Genomic DNA, 23,401 nt, shown 5'->3' with positions numbered 1-23,401 from the left:
AACTTCAGCATGTTTACTCTGAAATTTTAGCAAATGAACTAAATAACTTCAGCATGCATTAGCAAAAACTCATTAGAAAATTACATACTGCAAGAACTTAAGCATGTTTAGTCCGAAGTTTTAGCAAATGAACTAAAAAACTTAAGCATGTTCAGTCTGAAGTTTTAGCAAATGAACTAAAAAACTTAAGCATGTTCAGTCTGAAGTTTTAGCAAATGAACTAAATAGCTTCAGCATGTTTAGACTGAAGTTTCGGATAAAACTCATGGCAAAACTGTAGACTGCAGTATAAATAACTTCAGCATGCATTAACATGAAGTTTTAGCTTCAATATGAAACAACTTCACGCTATATTAGCATGAAGTTTTAGCTTCAACATGAAACAACTCCATGCTACATTCGCATGAAGTTTTAGCTTCAACGTGAAACAACTTCATGCAAGTGTGATACTGAAGATGAATCTGGACAAGTTTCTGATTTTTTGATAAAGTTGCTGAGAGGAGAGGAGGAGATCTTTTTTTCACGAATGAGGTTGCAGATCACGCGATTAATGCGTGATGCAAGTTTTATATCTTTTGTCAAGGGTGTAACTGTCATATTATTACAGACTTTTTGTCAGTCGGCTACCAAATAAATAATTTTTAAAAATAGGGTACAAGTTAAAAGGTAGCACAAATATAGGATACACCTGCAAATCCCCCAAAATTAGCTGGGTTGGCCACTTTTTCGGGCGGCTATTAGAGTTTAGTCATATTTAAATTGTAATGGCAAAATAGTTACTGATTTAATTAAATCGACATATTTGCCCCCAGTTAAATACTAACCAGAACTCTAGCAATCGGTATTGGAGTTCGAAGCTTTGACAAGTGGAACCCTAGTAAAAGTAAACTATGTTGGAATTCAAAATTTTGTTGAATTTTCAAACTTAAGAATGATTCCTAATGTTTTTACCTTTATTAGTGCAAAATTCAAGAATGATTCCTAATTTTTAAATTTTTACTAGTACAAAATTCAAGAGCAATTCCTAGTTTTTGAATTCGTAGTGTACTTCACCAATTTTTAACTTTTACTAGTACAAAATTCAAAATTCATAAACGATTCCTGATTTTTGAACAGTTTACTAGTGCAAAATTCAGAAAAATCCATGAACAATTCATGATTTTTGAATTCACATTATACTTAAGCAATTTTTAACCTTTAAATACAAAAATTCAGGAAAAACACTGATTTTTGAACTTTTACTAGTGCAAAATCCAAAAATATACAGGAACGATTTATAGTTTTTAAATTCACAGTATACTTCAGAAATTTTTATCCTTTAAATACAAAATTCAAGAAAATTACCGGTAACCTTTGCTAGTGCAAAGTCTATGAACGATTCATGAATTTTCATTTCACATTATACTTTAGTAATTTTTTATCTCTAAATATAAAATCTAGGAAAAATTACTAATTTCTAAACCTTTACTAATGCAAAATTAATGAAAATCCAGGAACGATTCATGATTTTTGAATTACATTATAAGTCAACAATTGAGAGCTACTGCTTCAGGCAATTCAAACTCTGGGAACAATTTCTGAATTTTAAATTTATAAATATTCAAAGTCTAGTAGTCATTCATGGAGTTGTTACGTATTTTAGATAGGGGTATTTTTGTCTAGACTTGTATTTAGCATTAATAAGCAGCTACTTTGTCAATACAATTTAAAATATAGCTAAACTGTAATAGTCGATCTAAAAAGTGGCTATTTACCAAAGATCATCCAATAATTACACTAGTTATTCTCCTAAGGGACTAGTCTTTAAATAGTATCCGTTTTTTATTTTGTCACAAAAATAGGCTTCTTTTTTACTAAGAATACCATAGTTATTCAATATTAGAAGCTTTAAATTCCTGTTTGTGGGTAGAAACTAGAAGTTAATGATTGATTATTGCTAAAGTTATTTGAAAGTTGATAAATTTTGCTTAAATTTTTAGTTCAAACACCAAGTTAGTGATTTATTATAAAGATATTAAAACATTATCGTTGATCCTTTGACAAGTGAGTCTCCTTGATTTGGTGTTGTTTGACTAAATTGATGATTGAGGATTATTTTGTGTTGGTATTTGAAGGTTTTATTTTAAATTTGAGATCATTCGGAGTAAGTTTAGAGTGGTTTGAACGAAATTGGAATTACAATTTCCAAGAACATTGTTGAACAACACAGCAAAACTATGTCAATCATGTAGACTTTGATCAATAATTTAACAGGTAGGTCAAATGCAGATAACACAAAGTCATGCCAACCTAGTAAAGTTTGGTGAACAATTGAACAAGCACAAAATCATGCCAACTAGGTAGAGTTTGTAAACAGTATAACAAATAAGTCGAATGATGTTAATACAAAGTCATGCAAATATGGTTGAGTTTGGTGATCAATTCAACAATCACAAAAGCCATGCCAGTCGGATAGAGATCGTAAATAATTAACAATTAAGGTAGAGTAAATATACCATAAAATCTACCAATCTGATAAAAAAAATCCCTGATAAGAAATAAGTGTGTGTAGGTCGATGGTCATTTTCTAAATACTTTCGAAATGACAAATATATAAAGACCAGTCTCTTACAGGGCAATTCCTGTCAAGCACTTATTTTTCATAGTTAAGGTGCATTTGCGCAAATATCCTCTTTTGAAGTCACTGTTAGATTTTGACCATATTTTGAGAAATTATGCAAATACAGACATAGTCCATCGGGAAATTACTCCTTACAAACAACGCTAGATTTATATTCCATGTTTACTCATACAATTTATAGTTTGCACATAAAATATTAGATTGTGGTATAAGATTTATAATGTCTTGCGAAATTTTAGATAGAAGTCTAACATTCTCTCATAATGTTTTCAGTTTGCTAAAAAAATCTTTAGACCATAATTTAACATGTCCATCAATTACAAAAGAAATAAAAATAGAGTAATTTACTGAACAAAAGGTAAATAACATCAAGTCTAAAGTTATCTTCTCCACAAACTGCTACCGAGAGGAAGTAGATAGACTAGTCAGGATATTGACCATTAAACCCAGACTCTCTTTTGGTAAGTACCTGGGCTTTTCTATCTTTCACAAAAGACCCACCAATAGAGAGACTATCAGTTTATTATTGATAGTATGTAGACTAAGCTTGCATGCTGGAAAACCCATTTCCTAAATATGGCTGGGAGAATATATTAAGAATTCAGACCCATTTCCTCTCTTGGGTGCATACCTAGCCATGTTATGCAATATATTAAGCTCCCAGCTCAAACCAAATTGACAGAATTCAGAGGAATTTCATCTGGGGTACCGCTGCAGCTAAGAAGAAAATGCACCTAGTTGGGTGAAAAATTGTGACAAAGTGCTTTAGGAGTGTACACGGCTGAAACAGAAACATTGCCACCCCACACTGGTCTGGCCTGGAGGATGTACAACAATACTAATGTCCTGTGGGCCAGGGTTCTGTTCCACAAGCACTGTACTAGCACGAACCCTTCTAGGCATGTTGCCTCTAGGACTTGGCAAAATATCAAAAATGGTTGGTATATGTTGTAGTAAGGCTACTAAGTGGGTAGTACATAAGGGGGATAAAGTTAACCTTTATGGTGACAGATGGATCCCTTGTATGGAAACTCTATTATCAGTAGTCCACTCAACGTAGGAGATGAGAGTTTGAATGTAGGCTCATTCTATAATGAGGGTAACTGAGACATTAGTAATATCTCATTTGACCTCCTGAGGAGGTAGTTACTACTATCAATTCTATCTTTGTTAATCCTAATTATGGGAATCTGGATAGCATGGTTTGGAACCAAACTGGTAGTGGGCTCTTCTCAACAAAAATTGCATATACCCTCATTAGAAGTCTGAGCCATCATCAGGATCACAACTATGGGAAAGATTTCAACTGGGTTTGGGGCCAAAAATTGCCAAACAAGATAAAATACTTTCTTTCGTTAGTAACCCATGCTAGGCTCCCTACAACACAATACCTCCACTCAAGAGCTATGAATCTTAACCCTATGCGCTTCTTCCATGACAAATAGGAAGAAACAATTGAACACTTGCTCCTCATATGTGACAATGCTAACCAATGCTGGTAGAATTGAGCAAAGCCATTTCAACCTCAGCATCCCAAACCTTGTAATTAGCCAAATAATCTGGGGGCACACTCTTAACAAGGTAAAGCACCAACCCTTTGACATACTCAAATGGGGACACTTTAATCCCTTTATGCCTTTGGCAAATTTGGATAACCAGGAACATCAACAGCTTCAACCATAGGAAGGATCATGTCCCCTTTAGAGTGGCCATTAACACGGCTAGAAATTCATGCACATAGTAATAGGAGGAAAAGAGCCCAAACACATTACTGTTGTCTCTATTGAATGGCAGCACCCATGGAGGGGTTGTTACAAGCTATACACTGATGGTGCTTACCATAAAAAAGATAACACGGGAGAATATGAGGGGTAATTAGAAACAACAATGGGGGCTGAGTAACAAGGTACATGGGGAAAATCAAGTGCACAAATACCCTCCATCAGGGCCTAAAAATGGCAAGATCAAACAATCTAGTGCCCTTAGAGGCCACTATGGACTAGACAGAGGTAATACAATGTATAAACAATGGTCATCTGATAAATGATCCCCTGATCTGTGAATACTGGTCTCTCCTAGTAGTGTTGAGCCATCCACTAGTAAATCACACATTCAAAGAGGCAAATAGGGTGGCGGACAAGTTGGCAGTAGAGGCACGAAAGCAGTTGGGAGCAGGAATCAACTTTTTGGTAGTTCTTCCGGTGTTTGCCAATGAAGTACTATGGATAGACACCCTACGAACTATTTTTGAAAGAAACGTTAAAAGATGTAATATTGTAAATGTAGCCTTGGACTACTCATTGTTTGGTACGATGGGCTTAACTCAACAACCCAATGTAAGAACAATCTTAACTTAGTATTATAAATATAGTATCCTGTTGACCAAAAAGAAATTGACAAAAGTTTAATTTCATGGTTATGTGTTGTGTTGGGACAAGTAGCATCCAAGAATTATGGATATTTAGATTATTTATCCTTTTTGAACTAAATGCTTGAAAGGCAAATTAAACATTAAAAATGGAGAAACTCAGAAAGAGATTTTCCATTTCAGATTGAAAGGCATTTAGATTCTCTTTTCTAGAAAGTTCTCGACAAAGATGGTAAAGTACTATATACTCTCTCTTTATCTAGTGGCTGAATAATTTTCAGCTTCAAATTTGTAGTGGTTCTTGAAATTTCTCAGCCTCATGACTTTTTCCCCCTTCTCTTATTGAACTGTTGATTTAAAATAAAAAGGGATCATTTATTATGTTTTATAAATATAAATGTCCAAATAAATATGCCAAAAGGAATCTTCCTCATTTTCTGGAGACCGCAATGGCAAAGAAGGAAAACTATAAGATATGGAGAAACAAACTTCTTTTTTTATTTTTATTTTTTATGTGTGTTAGGAGATATGCCACGTGGCATAAATTCGTTGGTAAAAAGTATATTCCAACAAGTGTGGATTGGGTCCCATTTTTCCAGAACACATTTTGGGTTTACTTGGTTTCTATTTTTCATTTTTGCTATTTATTTTATCTCCTTAAAGGTCATCATCATGATCATAAATTTAGAATCATTCAAAATGCTTTACCAGAAATACCCCCACCCCCTTTATTACGTTTACACCATATCTTCCATAAATTGTGAGTTAATTATTGGATTGTACCATAAGACTATGCTTAAAATTGTACTACAAGTATTTAGCACATTAAAAAAAAAAAAAGAAGTGAAGTATTTAATAGTAAAGCAAATGGACTTCCTCAAAGTTAGAATAATATTAAGATTTCCCCTCTACTTTAGTGTTACATTACACATGTAGCATTATCCCCTCTGTTACGTATATCTATTAAATATAGAAAATCATTTATATAATCAAATTATGTTCAAATTTTTCCCTAACAATATTGTATCAACTTTACGAATAGCATAACCAAATACATGAAAGAGAAATTTGGGTTAATTTCATACATATTACAGCTAAAAATGAACTGTTAACATAATTCTAGATTATAAACGACTTAACTTAATTCTATGGGTCCTGATTTGTTACTATCTTTAGTCTTTAAAAAAAAAAACAAAATTAGAGATATAAAAGCATAAGAAAATGTATAACTAAGAGCAATTTGGTAAAAAATAAGCAACTGGATGCTTGAAATAGGTAAAAGTTTATTCAAATTTTTTTTGTAATAGAGGATATTTAAGTAGTTGACAAAAGAGCAAAAAACAAAAATAGTATCACGAAAAACATGCCAAGCAATATTATTAGTCGAGTTGAGATGCGTGCCATGCCATGAATTGGCCCATACATAACCAACTCAACTTGCATGGTGTACACTATACACGAGATAGAGGTGGAGTAAAAATTTTAATTTTATACGTTCTAGATTTTAGAACGTTGATCTCCTATGTATATATATTTAATGACTTTTTAAAACATAAATACAAGTACATTGTTTAAGAAGAAGATATATATGAAGAAGGGCAACTTTGGAAATTCGTTATTATATCAGAAATGTTTTTCCCTCCCAATTAGTCAAAGTCACAGTTAACCATCTTGCAAAAAGACTAACACCATTATTGATCATGCCATTCTAATATCGTCCACAAATAATGTTTCTCTTTTTTGCTATTAATTCATTCATATTTTCATGTACTACCATACTATTAGTCCTTGTACATAGCCCAACTGCCATTTTTTCTGTTTATTTCAGAAATAACTTTGAAGTTTCAGCTCTTACTCAAACTCAATCACAACAAAGGTATGCATGCATCTTTTGCTGATCACATAAAGTATGTTATTTAGCTGTGTGTTTTCCTTTTCCTTTTATATGTATGAATCTTGATATTTAAGTTGCAGGTTATGTTGAAATTCCTTTTCTTGATTACCCTTTTGTTTGTTTAGCAGGGGACTTTAATTTGTGTGTAGGAATTAAATAAAATGCCTTCACTTGCAAATTTTTGCTGTGTGTTTTCAGTTCTATGTCTGATATTAAGTTTCAGTTCATGTTAGAATTAGTTAAAAATTTCATTTATTAATATATAGCAGGGGAGTTTTTTTGTGTGTAGGATTTGATGAGTTCAGCAATGAAGGGATTATTGTTAAAGTCAAATACAAATGATATGTACATGAGAAAATTAGTCAAACAAAAGTATACAGAAGAGCAGATTCAACTATTTCAAGCAAAGAACATACGTGTGAATTGGTGTAGTAATCGAGGTAAAGTAATTAGGTGCAGTCAAGAAGCAAATGGGTTTTCAAATCTCAGAAAGCAAAATATTGGCTCTCTTCCACCTCAGGCAATTCTAAGTCCTGTTTCAGATCCCACTTCAACTACAAAAAAGGTACTTACTCGCCTTTTTCAATTTATTACTATTGGAGGGGTTTAATATATTAATATTAACAATCAATTTAAGTTATATGTAAACCGTGAGGGTCTAGGCTTAGAGCGTACAATATCACTAGCGGGCTGGGCTGTTACAGATGGTATCAGAGCCACTCTTGTGTCAGCCATACCGATGGTGAGTCAGAGTTCAACTGAGTTTAGGCAAATCCCGGTTAGGCGGGGCAAATCTCAGTGCTGAGTCTAGGCAAATCCCATGCGGTGGGGCAAACCTCAGCGAGGATGCAGAGCCCATAAGAGGGGGTGTATGTAACACCTCAGACTTTAGACATAATCACACAAAACACAAGAGGAATGCTGGGTATATAAGTTAATAAGCCTTAGACCCGGGTGACGTGTTTTAAACCCGCGAGGGCAAGAGGGATGTTGGGTATTATCACTGGCTCAATACAATTTAACTGGTTATAGCATGTTCAACTCTATTTTTCAACTTACTATATTAGACTTGATATATAGAGTACTGATTATTGTAGGTCAAATTTAATATATACGGTTATTTTTTAACAAAACATTTGGTTTTGTCATTTTAGTTGTTTTAAGCTATGTAATACAAATGCTCAAATTTTTATTCAACATTTTATTATGCACATATGTAGAGATTTCCGCATATGCAGGGATTTCGACAGTAGTACTGACCACTCCAGCCCTTTTTATTTTTCGTCTAAGGTTTTGACATATTCATTACAAATATTATTTAATTACATTATTCATTAGAGGATATTCGATTAAATACCTATTTTTCTTTCTTAAATAAGTGTAATTAGTCATTATATGCCTTGAAGGAGTAACAAAGGTGAAGTCGGAGAAAATGAATACTCCCTCCATTTTAATTTATGTCAACATATATTTCTTTTAATTCGAACCGAAAAGAATGACCCATTTTAATATTTGGAAATAATTTATCTTTATGTATTGATTTATAGTCACACAAAATATATATACTTTATTTTACAATATAAGTTCAAAAGTCTTCTCCTTTTTGTTAAATTGTGCTTAGCCAAATAAGTTCACAGAAATTAAAACGGATGGAGTCGATCTTAAATTTTTAAAACATAAATATTTGGAGTCGAACTTTTTTAGCTAAAAAAACCCGAGTGAGTGTTATTTTTTTAGTAATTCTGGATTTTAGGAAGTGGGATCTCATTACCCAACCAAGGAAAGACCTGTTAAAATGGCTATAGTTGAGGATAAAAACCTAGAGTTTGGTGAAACAAAACAGAAACTAAGTAAAAATTTGACTTTCAAACTAAGATGTTACACGTGCTCTTGTTTTGAGGTTGAATCTGTCATTTGGCAGCTTAAAACTGACACCTACATTTGCCTTATACACGTGCCTATATATAAGTTTGTTCATTCACTGAGACTGATCACTCTTCACTCAGTGATAACTACTGAATTAGGAGGCAATAGTTGTTGAGTTCTTTGAATTCTACACTTGCACATATCTGCTAATTTTTCCTCAAGAGTAAACATGCAGGTACATTTTGCTGAATTTTATACATCCAAAATTGTTTTACGTAGCTTAAAATGGCCTTTTATATTTCTGTAAGTTGAATTTCAATCTTTTTTGTTTGTTTGTTTGGTGGGCAGAGAGTATACACTTTTGGGAAAGGAAAGAGCGAAGGAAACAAGGGCATGAAGTCCTTGGTAAGTTATTCTCCATCTCCTAATTCTTTTTTTCTATTTTCTTTCCTTCGCAATTCACATGCATTTAGAATTTGTTTGCACTAAATTTTACCCAAAGATTCTTTTTTGCTTTTTTCTTTCCTCACCCTTCAGCTAAGAAACTGTAATTGTTGAACTTTCAACATTCAAATTACTGATATTGGTATAAATCACAAGTTTGAGTAACTGCATAGAGTATGACATTGGCACACTTCTAGTTTACTGCTTTTCTATTTGGAGCAACGGTACATGTTACTTCACGGTTCGAGTTGTGGAATCAGCTACGGATGCTTACGTCAAATGAGCTGCCTACGTTACAACCCTTGGGGTAACACAAGTTGCTTTGTGCACCAGGCTGCCTTTTTTAATTCTTCTGGATTTCATGTTGTTCCTATTTTTAGTATGATTTCTGTGGTATGATTTCTGTGGTGATACTAATATTGTCTCCTTTTGTCTTTTTGTTTTCTTGAGCCGAGGGTCTTTCGGAAACAACCTCTCTACTCATTCGGGTAGGGGTAAGGTCTGCGTACACACTACCCTCCCCAGAACCCACTAGTGGGATTTTACTGGGTTGTTGTTGTTGTTGTTGTTTGTGTTGTTGTTGTTGTAATATCAGTCTAATTTAATCCATTGTAGTCTGCCATAAGGTTACTAATTTCACTAATTTCTGCAGTTATGTGTAGTTATTTTTTAATTGCCCTAATTTAAATTGTTAGCGTATAAAACTTAAACTCTTTATATTTTGAAATTTTGAAGCTTAAGCTTATTATGCACATATGTATATGTATTGTAGTTGGGAGGTAAAGGTGCAAACCTTGCCGAAATGGCGAGCATTGGATTATCCGTGCCCCCCGGCCTTACTATATCGACAGAAGCATGCCAGGAGTATCAGAATGGCAAAAAGCTTCCACAAGGACTGTGGGAGGAGATACTGGAAGGTTTGGAGACTGTGGAGAAAAACATGGGAGCTTTCCTTGGGAACCCCTCCAAGCCCCTCCTTCTCTCGGTTCGGTCTGGTGCAGCTGTAAGTCTTTTCTGTGTATTCGTGTAATCTTATGTCTTCATCCATAGTCCTTGCTTATATCTCACTCTTCATAAGAAATCATTTTTAGGAGCATGGCTTCTATAACACTATGCTTCGGTCTTCTCTTTTTATCTTGTTGTTGTTATTACTTGTAGCCTTTACTTCTTTTCATCATTTCTTTAGCCGAGGGTCTATCAGAAACTACTTATCAATCTGCCCTTTCGTGGTAGAGGTAAGGCTACGTACATCTTACCCTCCCCAGACCCTACTTGTGGGAATTCACTGAGTTTTTTGGTGTTGTTGTTGTTGTTGCTTCTATAACAGTACACCTAATACTCCGCATTTTGTGATAATTCATATTATTGACTCAAAAATTCTTAATTTTGTTTATTGAATATAAAAAATGTGATGTATATTTTGAGTGCTCAAGAGGTGCTTGTTTTGCTAAGTGACTCTTTAGACATCTTTTTGTGGATAATCTTCCTTCTAAGTTAAAGCAATAAAAAAAAATCTCTTGATTGGTTGTACATAAGCTTTAGTCTTTCTAGTTGGACAATTTGAGAATGAAGATTAGTTCAGAGCTAGACATTATGCATGTTAGTCCATTTAACTAGGTGTATCATGTATGTAGTTTACTTTATTTCTATTTATTCCTCTGCTAATTTTTGCTTGATCTACTTATAGATTTCTATGCCTGGGATGATGGATACTGTCTTGAACCTTGGACTCAATGATGAAGTCGTTACTGGTTTGGCTGCCAAAAGTGGAGAGAGGTTTGCTTATGACTCGTACAGACGGTTTCTTGACATGTTTGGAGATGTGGTGAGTATTCTCATCGACGTCTTGTCCTTTCTAATTTTTCCAAGTCATGTATCAACGTCCTTCTTTTTCAAATTTTCCTACATTTCTTGAAAGGGAAACAAACCGCTGGTCAAATTCTCTTCGTAGATTTAATCTCCTACGATTCTCACATTGCTCTGTTTGAATGAAGGTAATGGGTATTTCACATTCATTATTTGCGGAGAAGTTGGAGAAAATGAAGGACGCCAAAGGAGTGAAGCTTGATACAGAGCTAACAGCATCTGATCTTAAACAGCTTGTGGAACAGTACAAAAATGTCTATGTTGAAGCTAAGGGTGAAAAGTTTCCTTCAGGTATTGTAAATCACAACCATCTTCCACTGATGGCCTGCATCCTAAAAGGGTGACAAAAGGGCTGCTCTGTCAATTTTTTGATTGAGAGTAAATTTTGTGGGTTATGATTCTGTATACAGATCCCAAAAAACAGTTGGAGTTGGCGGTCAAAGCAGTTTTTGATTCTTGGGACAGTCCAAGAGCCATCAAATATCGAAGCATTAACCAGATAACAGGACTTAAAGGAACTGCAGTAAACATTCAATGCATGGTGTTCGGGAACATGGGTAGCACTTCGGGAACAGGTGTTCTCTTCACTAGGAATCCAAGCACCGGCGAGAAGAAGCTCTATGGAGAATTTCTAGTCAATGCTCAGGTCTAAAATTATGCTATTTTAGTTCATTTTATGGTGCATTTGAAGTTTTAAGAACGTCTCATATTTTTGTCAAAAAAGCTGATAAACACTGCATTAATCAGGGAGAGGATGTTGTCGCTGGAATTAGAACGCCTCAGGACTTGGACACAATGAAGGAGTGTATGCCTGAAGCATACAAGGAGCTTGTTGAGAACTGTGAGATTTTAGAGCGGCATTATAAAGATATGATGGTAAACCTCTGGTATTATATTTGATTACAGCATATTGCTTAGTTGTTTTACCTTTCTATTTTCAGATTCTGATTAATAATCTATACATCTCCACTAAATAGAAAAATCAGAACATTATTACGAATCTTTTCTCTTTCCTTTTTTTTTTTGGGGCGAATGGCAGGATATCGAATTCACTGTTCAAGAAAATAGACTGTGGATGTTACAATGCCGAACAGGGAAGCGTACGGGTCAAGGAGCTGTAAAGATAGCAGTTGACATGGTGAATGAGGGACTTGTTGACAAGCGCACAGCTATAAAGATGGTGGAGCCACAGCATCTAGACCAACTTCTTCACCCCCAGGTCCGGATATGTTGATAAATCTTGCATGGGTGTGATGTTGCATTTATGCAATAACTCTTTTTTGCTTTTAGAAAATAGTCAACTCTAGAATGTATCAGTTAGTAGCTCCGATGTAAGGTAATATTCTGCACTTATGGTATTATTTTAATAACCCACTCTGACTGTACATCAAAAGGGATTTGCTGGATAATCATTTCCGGATAGGCAACAAGAACTACTTCACTTGAACTTTTCAGATGATGCATTATGCTTATCAGTTTATTGTCAATATAAAGATAAATACTTATTTTCTTCTTTTGTTTGTCATAGTTTGAAAATCCATCGGCTTATAAAGACAAGGTGATTGCCAATGGCCTTCCTGCCTCTCCTGGGGCAGCAGTGGGACAGGTTGTGTTCTGTGCTGAAGATGCTGAAGCATGGCATGCACAAGGGAAGAGTGCTATTTTGGTATTTCCTCGCCTCACCCTGTATATCTTTGTTTATATGAATTATCCATGATTTATTTTCTTTTATATTGTCCTGTGGAAGGGGAGGGGAGTGTTTGTAGGGAGGTAACTCAAACTAAGACATTGTTTATTGATATCTTCTCATCAACCATTTATCGATACAACATCAGTGTTTCAGCTTATTGACTTAATGAAGTTGGACTTATTGGAAACAACATTCACAACGTTCTTGCCTTGTGCAATTAACAGTTTCTTCGTTCTTGAAATTGAACTTTCCCTTATGGCATATAAAGGTGAGAACTGAAACAAGTCCAGAGGATGTCGGAGGCATGCATGCTGCCGCTGGGATCTTAACCGCACGAGGTGGTATGACATCTCATGCAGCTGTTGTAGCCCGTGGCTGGGGTAAATGTTGTGTGTCCGGGTGTGCTGATATTCGTGTTAATGAGTCGGACAAGGTAAGGCTAAAGCTACCGAAAATGAACATTAGTGTTGACATCAAAGAACTTGGAAGAATTCATTTGACCAGTTTAATGCAGGTCGTCATCATTGGAGACAAAATGATTCATGAAGGAGAGTGGCTTTCATTGAACGGATCAACAGGTGAAGTAATCTTGGGCAAACAACCACTCGCGCCTCCAGCTATGACTGGCAATTTGGAGATCTTCATGTCTTGGGCTGATAAGATAAGGCGCATCAAGGTGCCGCAGGATATACAGTAGTATTATGCTTCATAAGTTACTTCGATGATATACTTTTAACTGATCATGAATATGTTGTCAATGGATTAGGTTATGGCAAATGCTGACACACCAGAAGATGCACTAACAGCAAGGAATAATGGCGCTCAAGGGATTGGTCTATGTAGGACAGAGCACATGGTACTAACTTGTTGTATTTTTTTGCAATCTACACTGCCACTCTTCGGGCGATTTCCAGTTTTCTTGCGTACTTCAATGAAGGGGAATAATAATCAGTACTGTCTCAAGAGAAGTGCCATATCTTTTATTGTGAAATTCGTTTATTTATATTGCGGTGAGCTGATGTATATCTCTCTTTTCAGTTCTTTGCATCAGACGAAAGGCTAAAAGCTGTAAGAAGGATGATAATGGCAGTTACTCCTGCGCAGAGGAAGGAGGCACTAGACTCATTGTTGCCTTATCAGCGATCCGACTTTGAGGGCATTTTCCGTGCAATGGATGGTAACTTCAATAGTGTCCAGATTTTGTATTTCACTGCCTTGCTAGATAAAAGTGCATTTCTGTATTCATAAAAGTACAGCCATAATTAAAATTCAGTTTGCGCTAGTGGAACGACTGTCCAGATTTCCAAGTTGACATAAAACTTCCGAAGAGAGTATGTCAGTTGTCCTAAGTTTTCTATCTTTTCAGGTTTTCCGGTGACAATTCGACTGTTAGACCCACCACTTCATGAATTTTTGCCAGAAGGGAACTTAGAAGAGATTGTCAATGAACTAACAACAGATATAGGCATGCGCGAGGAAGATGTCTATTCTAGGATTGAGAAATTATCAGAAGTCAATCCCATGCTTGGATTTCGAGGCTGCAGGTCTGATCTTTTCGCATCATAAACAACTGATCTATTTTTACTGCATTACTTAATTTTTCGGAACGATTGAGGATGTTGTCTAAAAGTAAGGAGATTATGGTTAGTCTATATATATGTTGCAAAGGTGCATATGTTATCTCACAAATTCCATGCTTGATGCATAACTAGATCCAGGTAGTGCCAATACGATTTCTGAGTTACGCAATGCATTACCTCTTTTATACTAAAAATCGAGAACCAAATTACTTATAATGTTCTGCTAGCAGTTTGCTGCTGGAACCTGTATTGTGTCTGAAAACCGTATATAGCAAACTTATTTCTCTCAAATAGTGATGTTTGTTTTTTCTTTTTGACAGGCTAGGTATATCCTACCCTGAGCTGACAGAAATGCAGGCTCGTGCAATCTTTCAAGCTGCTATAGCTATGAGCAACCAGGGTATTTCAGTCTTTCCAGAGATAATGGTTCCCCTTGTTGGAACACCTCAGGTATCTCTTTTGTGGCCTATGTAAGATTTTTTTCCTACTCTTACATCTTGATATAATTGATGTATCAAGAATAAAGAGACATCATTGCCCTTTCATTTTATGAAGTGTATAAAAAGGGGTTGATTCGGTTATTTTGTAATAGTGGATTTTTACCTTTGTTTCCGTCATACCAACCCTTCTGAGAAATAAATTTCAAAGTGACAGTGCATCTTTAATTGACAGGAATTAAGTCATCAAGTCGGTTTAATCCGTCATGTTGCCAAAAAGGTTTTCTCGGAGATGGGTACCTCGTTGAATTATAAGGTTGGCACCATGATAGAGATTCCTAGAGCTGCTTTGATTGCAGACGAGGTATGTTTTTTCCTCTTATTTTACTAGTGATAAAAGATTATCAACTTGCTAATCTCTTCAATGATATATTTCGATCCCAATGCTACACAAGCGACAACCATGAGAAGTCTAACTTCTACTCTAGAAAAGCTTCCACTTTGCTATATTGCTTTGCTTATGCTCCATATTTTCTGTAAACTGGTGATAGATTGCTAAAGAAGCAGAGTTCTTTTCCTTTGGGACCAATGACCTCACGCAAATGACGTTCGGGTACAGTAGAGATGATGTAGGCAAGTTTCTTCCAATATATCTATCTAAAGGCATCCTCCAACATGATCCATTCGAGGTTAGCTTGTCATATCTCAAACTACTCTCTGTGTGATATGCAAAAAATTGGAAACTAGCATGTTGAAACTTGAAGATTTAATGTCATTCAGGTCCTTGATCAAAAGGGTGTTGGCCAACTCATCAAGATGGCTACTGAAAGAGGTCGTGCAGCGAGGCCAAACTTGAAGGTCAGTTACAAACTGAATAAGAGATTGAACTTGTATACACTGTAAATAACTCTTACACTCTGTAATTTAACATCCAAGAAGTTAGTTTCACTTTTTATGGGTAGTAACCTGGAGTTATTTTTTAAGTGACCTTACTTCTTTAGCTGTTAGCGTATAGAAGTTAAACTCTTGCATGTGATACCCTAAAAGAAACTTTAATTTTCTCAAGTTCCATTTAACTTGTTGGTCTTGTTGGATCATTTTCCTTGTCATTATCAGCAGTTTGTCCCTTTGGGTACTACATTCTTAGTTTTTAGTTCAAAGTGTAAGGCTTCTTTTTGTTCTTGAGATATAACAGGTTGGAATTTGTGGAGAACATGGTGGGGAGCCCTCTTCAGTTGCATTTTTCGCCGAGGCTGGATTGGACTATGTTTCTTGCTCTCCATTCAGGTAACCTTGCTGAAACTGTATTTTGCTGATTTCTAGAATTTCGCGCGTCTTTTCCAAAAACATTTCGTACATGACTATATTACTTGGCGATTAATGTTTTTTGTATAATTCATGTGCTTAAACAGGGTGCCCATTGCTAGGCTAGCTGCAGCTCAAGTTGTAGTTTGAAGGCAAGGCTCAAGGAAGAAGGAAGAAAAACTCGATTTTCAGAAGCTGCAAAATAAATAATAAGATTAGTACAAAAAAGGTTGTTTTAGAGAAGAAGGGAACAAAATCTATTATTTCCTTTTTATAGACAAAAAAGTGTTTCCTGTGGTGCGAAATAATAAATAACAGATTTATTCTTCTTTTCACATCTTTATTCTTGTATTCTGTTTTTTACAGTTTATATTTCAAGCATGGATATATGTTTGCTTCACTAGGTGTAGGAGATAGTGTAGTTTGTTACATCAGTTCCGAAGGATAATTATAATTGCAAAAAGGGATCAAGGTATTGGAGTTGAATTTTGTTGAGTTTATACATGCAAGGAGTCAAAAGTAATAGTTGTGGCATGTTGACCACATTTTCAACGTACTGTGTAACTGAGTAAAAACACTTTAAAACTTGTCTACTTAGTTACTTACCTAACTTTGCTTAAAATTATCACCCAATTCGGAAGCAAATATAAGTCAGAATAATTGTTTTTTCAAAGGATGGTTACAGAGGGGAGACTTCTTTACCATTTTAAATCATACTGAAATACTTCTTTTAGGCAGCTGGGCATCCGATCTCTTTCTTTGCTGGCCAGTTCTTAAGCATTCTCTGAGTGTTAAAAGTACGTCAGACTCCTTTGGTCAGATGGCGCTTTGTAACGGCTTATCTGAAGTCCAACAACAGATCCCTATTCGCGACAGACAACATGACTTGCTTCTATAGATTTGTTGAATTTACGACAAATTGGATTTAAACAAATATCTCTGTGTGCCGCCCTGCCTTTCGATTGACAGGAGGCAGATCATAATTTTAGACGACAATAGACCTACCGAAATTTTATACAACAATAGACCTACATTTAATTGATTTCAAGCTAGATACTTGAATTTTGTTCAAAAAGCTCTTGTACAAGAAAATAAAGAGCAGTTGGGATAGATTTGGTAGGCATTATGGAGAGCCCTATTGCTCGGGGGATCTAAATATTTGGAACTTTTGAATACTTAAATCAATTTTTGAGACAAAAATGTTAAGATTATTGTGAAAAGACACTTTCATTGTTAGTGTCTATTATTTAAAAATAGGTTTAAAAAGAACCCCAAACTTCTAGAATTATCACAAATGCCTTAAATGGACCCCAACCCTCTCCAAAAAATGAAAATCTAGCCCACAACACCCAACTGGGCCCCACCCCCTAAAAATAGAAGGGTAACTTACACAAATGTCCCAAATAAATTTCAACTTACCAATCTCTAGCCATTAGTCATAGACTTACCAAAACTAGCCAACAAAAATTGAAAAACCAAATAATAGAGTCCGTTCCTTCAAAGAATCACATGCAAAAATCACTTTCTATATTTTTAAGCGTGATTAGCAACATTAGATACAAGAGGGAAAGGAAATTTCATGGACGGGGTAGCAAATAAGGTGATAAAATACAAAAATCTATACAATATTTCAAAAATCTAAACAAAAAAGGAACTTTTTCAATGGGTATAGTTGAAATTCATTGAAAATATATAGATAAGTCAATATACAAAATTTGAGGAAGGTTGGAGGTGATTTGGACTGGTTTTGTATCAAAATTCGTAATTAAATCGAGTTCAAAAAAGTCTTCTGCGACATGTATCAAACATGTAACACACACAGAGGTATACATGGATATACATGTGATACACAATTGATACAAATATGATACATATGTGATACACAAATGATACACAATGTGATACACATATCATTTTTTTCATGTTCAGCTTTTACTTCGAATTTTCAATTCAAACCACCTCAAAACTTCACCAAATCATCCCAAAACTGAGATTCAAGCTCCTTAAGTTGTGTCCAATCTATTCTAATAACACCCACTCAAAACAAAGTAAAAATTTGATATTTTTTTTGCTACAAATAGCTAATTGGCTAATTTGGCTAATATTAGTAATATTTTATCAATTGGCCAATTTTTGTAATGAGCAACTTATAAATGGACATAGCTGGTAATTTTTCAAAATAAAAAGAAAACCCTCCCCATTCCCGCTCCCAGCCCACATTCCCCATTCCCAAAAACCTATGATTTTCTTCTTCTTCTTCTTCTCCTTCTTCTTCTCCTTCTTCTTCTTCTTCTTCTTCTCTGTTATGTTCAATCTCCTATTCTTCTTCTTCTTTCTTCAACCCCAACATTATTTTTCCATAGATCTTCTTCTTTGAGCTTCTTGTTCTTTATTAAAAAAGATTGGTGAAGAAAGAACAAGAATAATTGGAGATTGACCCTTGCACCATTGAGAAACATTTGTCCGTAATTTGTTAAATTGACTTGTGCATCACATCAAGGGAGATATTCAGTCTATTTGTCACTGTTGGTAAGTAATTGGTGTTTAAGCTTATTTTTTCGTCTGTAGATATTGCAAGTTTTCTGCGATTTCTTAAACATGCTGTGAGATGTTTAAAAAATCATGTGAGATGTTTAAAACATTCTGATACAATTGTAGGTAGTTATTTCAAACATCCTGAAAGTTCAATCAGGATGTTTTAAACATCCTAAGTATATTCTCAAGATGTTTTAAACATCTTCTTAGAATGTTTGAAACATCACTAGGATGTTTGCAAAAAACTTGATTCTTTAAACCAATAATTTATATATTTGTGATATCTTCAGGTATTACAATCACAAAATGATTAATTATGTAGTATCGGGAGTTGATTGTCACGGTGAATGAGAAGAGTGCCCTACTCGTTTTACCTGGCGTTCGAAGAGTAAAGAGACGGTTCTAAATAAAAGTGCGTACAGATGTTACGTATGATGAGTTTATTGATAAGATTAGTAGCGGTTATGAATTAACTTATCCGAGTGATGTCTCCACGACTTACATGCATAGCATTGGTGAAAAGCACAAGAAAGTAGCTCCCTTTAAAATAAAGAATTATGATTATTTGAGCTATTATTTGGAAGATGAAAATAGGCTCATTCTAAGGGTATCTATGACGAGCACAAAACACAATAGAAAATTTATGCTCGCCAGTCAAATATAGTATAGTTTAATTATCGTTTCCACAGAGATTGGATTTAAATAATGTTCAAGTAATTTCTGGCTTAAACGCTATTTGAGATGATCAACACTTTGATTGAGAATGATTATGAACTACAATTAACTACTAAAAGTAAAGAAAATAACAATTAATCACGAAGAACTAGAGATTAGCAGAATTGATTGGTTATTAGTGTGAGAAATAAGGGTCATAACATGATAGGTGCAAGAGTGTTATCCTGATTTGACACTGCTAAATTTCACTCTTAATGTTCTATTGATTCTCACGAATTCAACATGTTATTATCTTATTATTCTGATTCAGATTCCTCTCTCGATTAAACCTAAACCGTTCAACTAAGCTAATGTGAAGTGTAGTAAAACTTGCAAGAATCTATTGGTAAGAATGGTCTAAGAGAAACTTCTCGAATATTTATCAATCTTAATTCAAACGGTAGATCACAAAGCTCTTTCAATTACTTCTAAGAAGTACCAAAATAAATTAAGGCATGCGTTGCAACAATATTCAATATTATGCTCCTCTTCCAATTAAACATGATAATGAATAAAATCACAACTAGAGTTAAACTCTTCTAACAAATTCAAGCAATCAAACAATAATCAAATCCATAGATAACAATCAAGTCACAATTTCATATCAAACCCTAAGGTAAACTACTCCATAATTATGGAGGAAGTCATCATAAATAGAGTCAAAGAATAAGAAAACATCAATCTAATGTTATAATCCAAACTCCCGTATTGAATTGGTGGAAAGATGATGAAATCTTGTGTCTTGAAGCCTCTAATGCTCTCCCAATCCTCCATAGGTCAAAGGTTCTCTAGAAATCGTATTTTTAGTGTACTTATAACATGTAGAAGCAGGTCCGGACGGAAGTGGAAAAACTTGTCAGCGAAATGGAACAGGCGCGGCACGCCCTGCGGCGGACCATGCGCCACGCCAATGGAGAAGTTTAGAAAGCATATTTTTGTCACACATCTTCCATTTCATTGACGCGCCTCGGCACCCATGGGGTGCGGTAGTGCTATCACGACCCGAATTTCCCACCATCGGGATCGTGATGGCGCCTAACTTTTAGAAGCTAGGCAAGCCAACAAATAAAGATCTAACACGCTAATCACTATCCCAAACAGTAAATAACATTAATTTAAACCAAAACAAAGTGAGAAGTGCGAAAATCTATAACAATCTAAACACTGCCACATGACTACCCAAAATCTGGTGTCACAATCCACGAACTTCTAAGAGTCACTACAAATACTGGTTTAAAGAAAATACATCTGTTCTCGAAATAAAAGAAAACAGAGAAACTAGGATAACTGGAAGGGGACTCCAGGGTCTGCGAACGCCGGCAGATCTACCTTGGGTCTCCCGTGGACTGGAAGCAGCAACCCAACTCTGATCAGTGCGGTTGATAAATGATGAAAAGTGCATATTTTTGAGTATATTTGCATATTAATTCTTGTGTGTGTCACGGGAGATTACATGATTTTCGAAGTGAAATATACTCATTATGTGTTTCTTATGTGTAGGAACGAGTTTGGATGATAAATGATCAAAAGATGACAATTCGACACAAAAAGAAGAAATTAAAGGAGTGGGAGCTCGTCTACTCTCGTGCGTGGCACGAAGTCGGACGCGAAAAGGAGAAAAATTAAGGCACAAAACAGCGAAGCGAAGCAAAGGCACGGAGCGCTTCGCGAAATGGAAGAATTTCAAAAGCTGCATCCGCGTCAAAGTCCGCGTCTAGACGCGAAGGCAGACGCGGATTCCAGCTCTCCCATCCGAAGTTGGATTGAAGAATTCCGCCCCTCATCAACCCTAGGTCATATAAATACACCCTAAAACATCACTTTGAAAAGAAGAGACACTAATTTAGGGTTAGACAATTCCCTTGGAGGCAAGAACACTCTAGGAGCAAGCCGGTGAATTCTTCTACGAGTTTTTCCTTCCTCTTCCTATTTTTCATTGTTGGTTATGACTTTTAGTATTGTAGTTTTACATGCTATTATGAATAGCTAATTTTTTATCTAGGTTTTTGATGGAACCTTTTGTAGGATAAATTCTTGTTATTTTTATATAATTGAGCCGTAGTATTTCTCTATTTGTTCAAAATTTTGGCGCCGTTGCCGGGGAACTAACGATGTAGTTGTAGGTGTACATATGTTTGAACTTTTATTTTATTATTTGATTTTTTTAATAGTTTTATTTTTTTATTTGAGAAACATGGCATCATGGAATTATGAGAATTTTGATGTTGGTAATTCTACTTTTAATCCTCCTTATGCATATTGTGAAGGAAACCACCCAGGGCAAAATTATCAAAATATTCCCGAGAGCGAGTTTATTGCACCAACTCAATATTATGTGTGGAATGTGTGTGATATATGTGGTGGTCAAGATGGTCACTTTCACGGTTGTGCTTATATTTCTTACCTTTCCCCAACTCTTTACTTTGATGGTTCTTCTTTTTCTGGTGAAGTTAATAGGAACAAAGAACCCAGGGAAGCTGACCTAAAGAAGATCGAAGATATGTTAAAGTGCATTTTGGAACAACAAAGTAAATTACTACTGCGGATAGAAAGGCATGAGGAAACTATTCACAACTTGAAAGTTCACATGAGTCAACTGGTTGAAGTTTTTAATGCTCAACAAGCCAATATTGTGAATAGTATCCAAGAAGAGCGTGAATTAGATACAGAAATTGATGAGCTAGAGGAGGAGGCTAGAGTAGAACACCAACAATCAATCGCACTAGATTTTGAGGATGTCGATGTTGTAGAAGAGATACTAGAGTCAACCAAGGATATTGAGGATACATATTTAGTTGACTCTATTGTCATTAGCGTTGAGAATGTAGACAGTCCCAATGTTCATGTAGTTGAGCGCATTGGTCCTCACTCCAAGCATTTTTCCACATTGTATTTAGATTATGATATGGAAATAGAGTCGTTCGAGCCATTTGAGGAGTCAAGGAATGAGGAACAAAGTGCTTACATTCTGGAATTCTTCTTGCCAGAAAGTCGGGATTACACACCTCATATAAAGGCCAAGAAGTGCAGAATACTACATTATTTTATTGGGCCGGTCAGATTCGTTCCACCATCCCAGGAGCATGATCATAGAGCAGAATCAAAACTTGGGGTCCAATTCATAAGTTGAAAGTGGAGGCAGAAAGTGATTCACGTCGTGCCGCGACGTTAAATCAAGCGCTTGTTAGGAGGCAACCCAGCTTTATTGCTTTTTTTTAATTGTATTATTTTTGTAGTGTCAATTTTTTATTTTCTCGGAGCATGGAAAGCAAAGGTATTGGAAGGATGCAACAACAAACCAAATGGTTGGAACTAAGTGTAAGGTACTCGCACGAAGGACCAAGCTTGGGAGAAGTCTGAGTACCCCATGAACTACTAGTGCTTCGACCTTTGGCCTACCAAGGAATTTCTTTTAACCTCTTGTACGTATGAGTGTGCATTGGGGACAATGCACAACTTTAAGTGTGGGGTGAAGAGATTATCTGGGTGACTTTTCATGCTACTTTAGCTGTGTTCGTTTAATTAAATAATTTTTTTTTAAAAGATTGGACTTTTCCCGATGACGGATCTTCTAGACAGTTTTCTTGAGGGAAGTAAGTCTAAAGAAAATACCAAAAAGATTTTTTGTTTTGTTTTAGGTAGTGTAGTAACTCCCCCTTGGTTTTTCTTTGGGCCATGGTTCTTTTCCAAGGGTTTTATTTGAATCGGGTGTAGTTAGTTTTTTTTAAGGAATAAGAGCCATTGTGTTGTGTGTTGAATTGAAGCAATATCTCTTGACTTTGTTATGCCTTGAGAATAGTGAGTACTTTGGTTGTGACGCTTAGGCGCAGTTTTTGACTCTTGTATAAGTACCTTAAATTGTATGATTTTAAATTTGCTTAACTGCTTTGACTAGAGTGTCTTGATGTATCTGATCCTGAGTGAGTTATGTGCCATGTGTGTGTAAGGATTTGTTATATTCTGTGAATTGCATTTGATGCCTAGAACTTGCCCCGTGTGTTTGCAAAGCGCGAAATAGTAGTTTTGTTCAGTCTTGGAAGTGACATAGGCGTTTCTTTGTTGAGCCATATATACATATTTTA

General features: G+C 35.5%; 1 protein-coding gene across 5 annotated transcripts; it reads left to right on the top strand.

Moving 5' to 3' along the window:
* Window positions 1-6,729: 6,729 nt before the first annotated feature.
* On the top strand, window positions 6,730-16,407 carry LOC109237988 (pyruvate, phosphate dikinase, chloroplastic). 5 transcript variants are annotated; one of them, XM_019404405.1, is made up of 21 exons: window positions 6,730-6,864; window positions 7,172-7,447; window positions 9,097-9,153; window positions 9,965-10,195; window positions 10,880-11,017; window positions 11,187-11,349; window positions 11,469-11,704; window positions 11,806-11,934; window positions 12,098-12,277; window positions 12,587-12,724; window positions 13,017-13,181; window positions 13,263-13,424; window positions 13,515-13,604; window positions 13,787-13,925; window positions 14,115-14,292; window positions 14,649-14,778; window positions 15,001-15,129; window positions 15,317-15,454; window positions 15,546-15,623; window positions 15,961-16,052; window positions 16,178-16,407. In XM_019404405.1, exons 2-21 carry the CDS (start codon window positions 7,178-7,180, stop codon window positions 16,218-16,220), a joined length of 2,886 nt encoding a protein of 961 aa, XP_019259950.1. In that variant the 5' UTR covers window positions 6,730-6,864; window positions 7,172-7,177; the 3' UTR covers window positions 16,221-16,407. The 5 variants fall into 5 exon arrangements, with proteins under 5 accessions (XP_019259950.1, XP_019259951.1, XP_019259954.1 ...); XM_019404406.1 differs by having other exon boundaries at window positions 7,152-7,447; XM_019404409.1 differs by lacking the exon at window positions 7,172-7,447.
* Window positions 16,408-23,401: the final 6,994 nt, after the last annotated feature.

Source organism: Nicotiana attenuata, unplaced genomic scaffold (genome assembly GCF_001879085.1).
Source record: "Nicotiana attenuata strain UT unplaced genomic scaffold, NIATTr2, whole genome shotgun sequence".
Classification (NCBI taxonomy): Eukaryota; Viridiplantae; Streptophyta; class Magnoliopsida; order Solanales; family Solanaceae; genus Nicotiana; species Nicotiana attenuata.
Note: the sequence above shows the minus strand (reverse complement) of the source record. Positions and strands in the feature narration are given on the sequence as shown.

Bases quoted from the DNA above. Each gene is read 5' to 3' on its own strand.
- LOC109237988 (XM_019404405.1), top strand. From the start codon at position 7,178: ATGAGTTCAGCAATGAAGGGATTATTGTTAAAGTCAAATACAAATGAT. The intron at 10,196-10,879 runs GTAAGTCTTTTC...ATCTACTTATAG, and splicing joins CGGTTCGGTCTGGTGCAGCT to ATTTCTATGCCTGGGATGAT. The intron at 15,130-15,316 runs GTATGTTTTTTC...AACTGGTGATAG, and splicing joins CTGCTTTGATTGCAGACGAG to ATTGCTAAAGAAGCAGAGTT.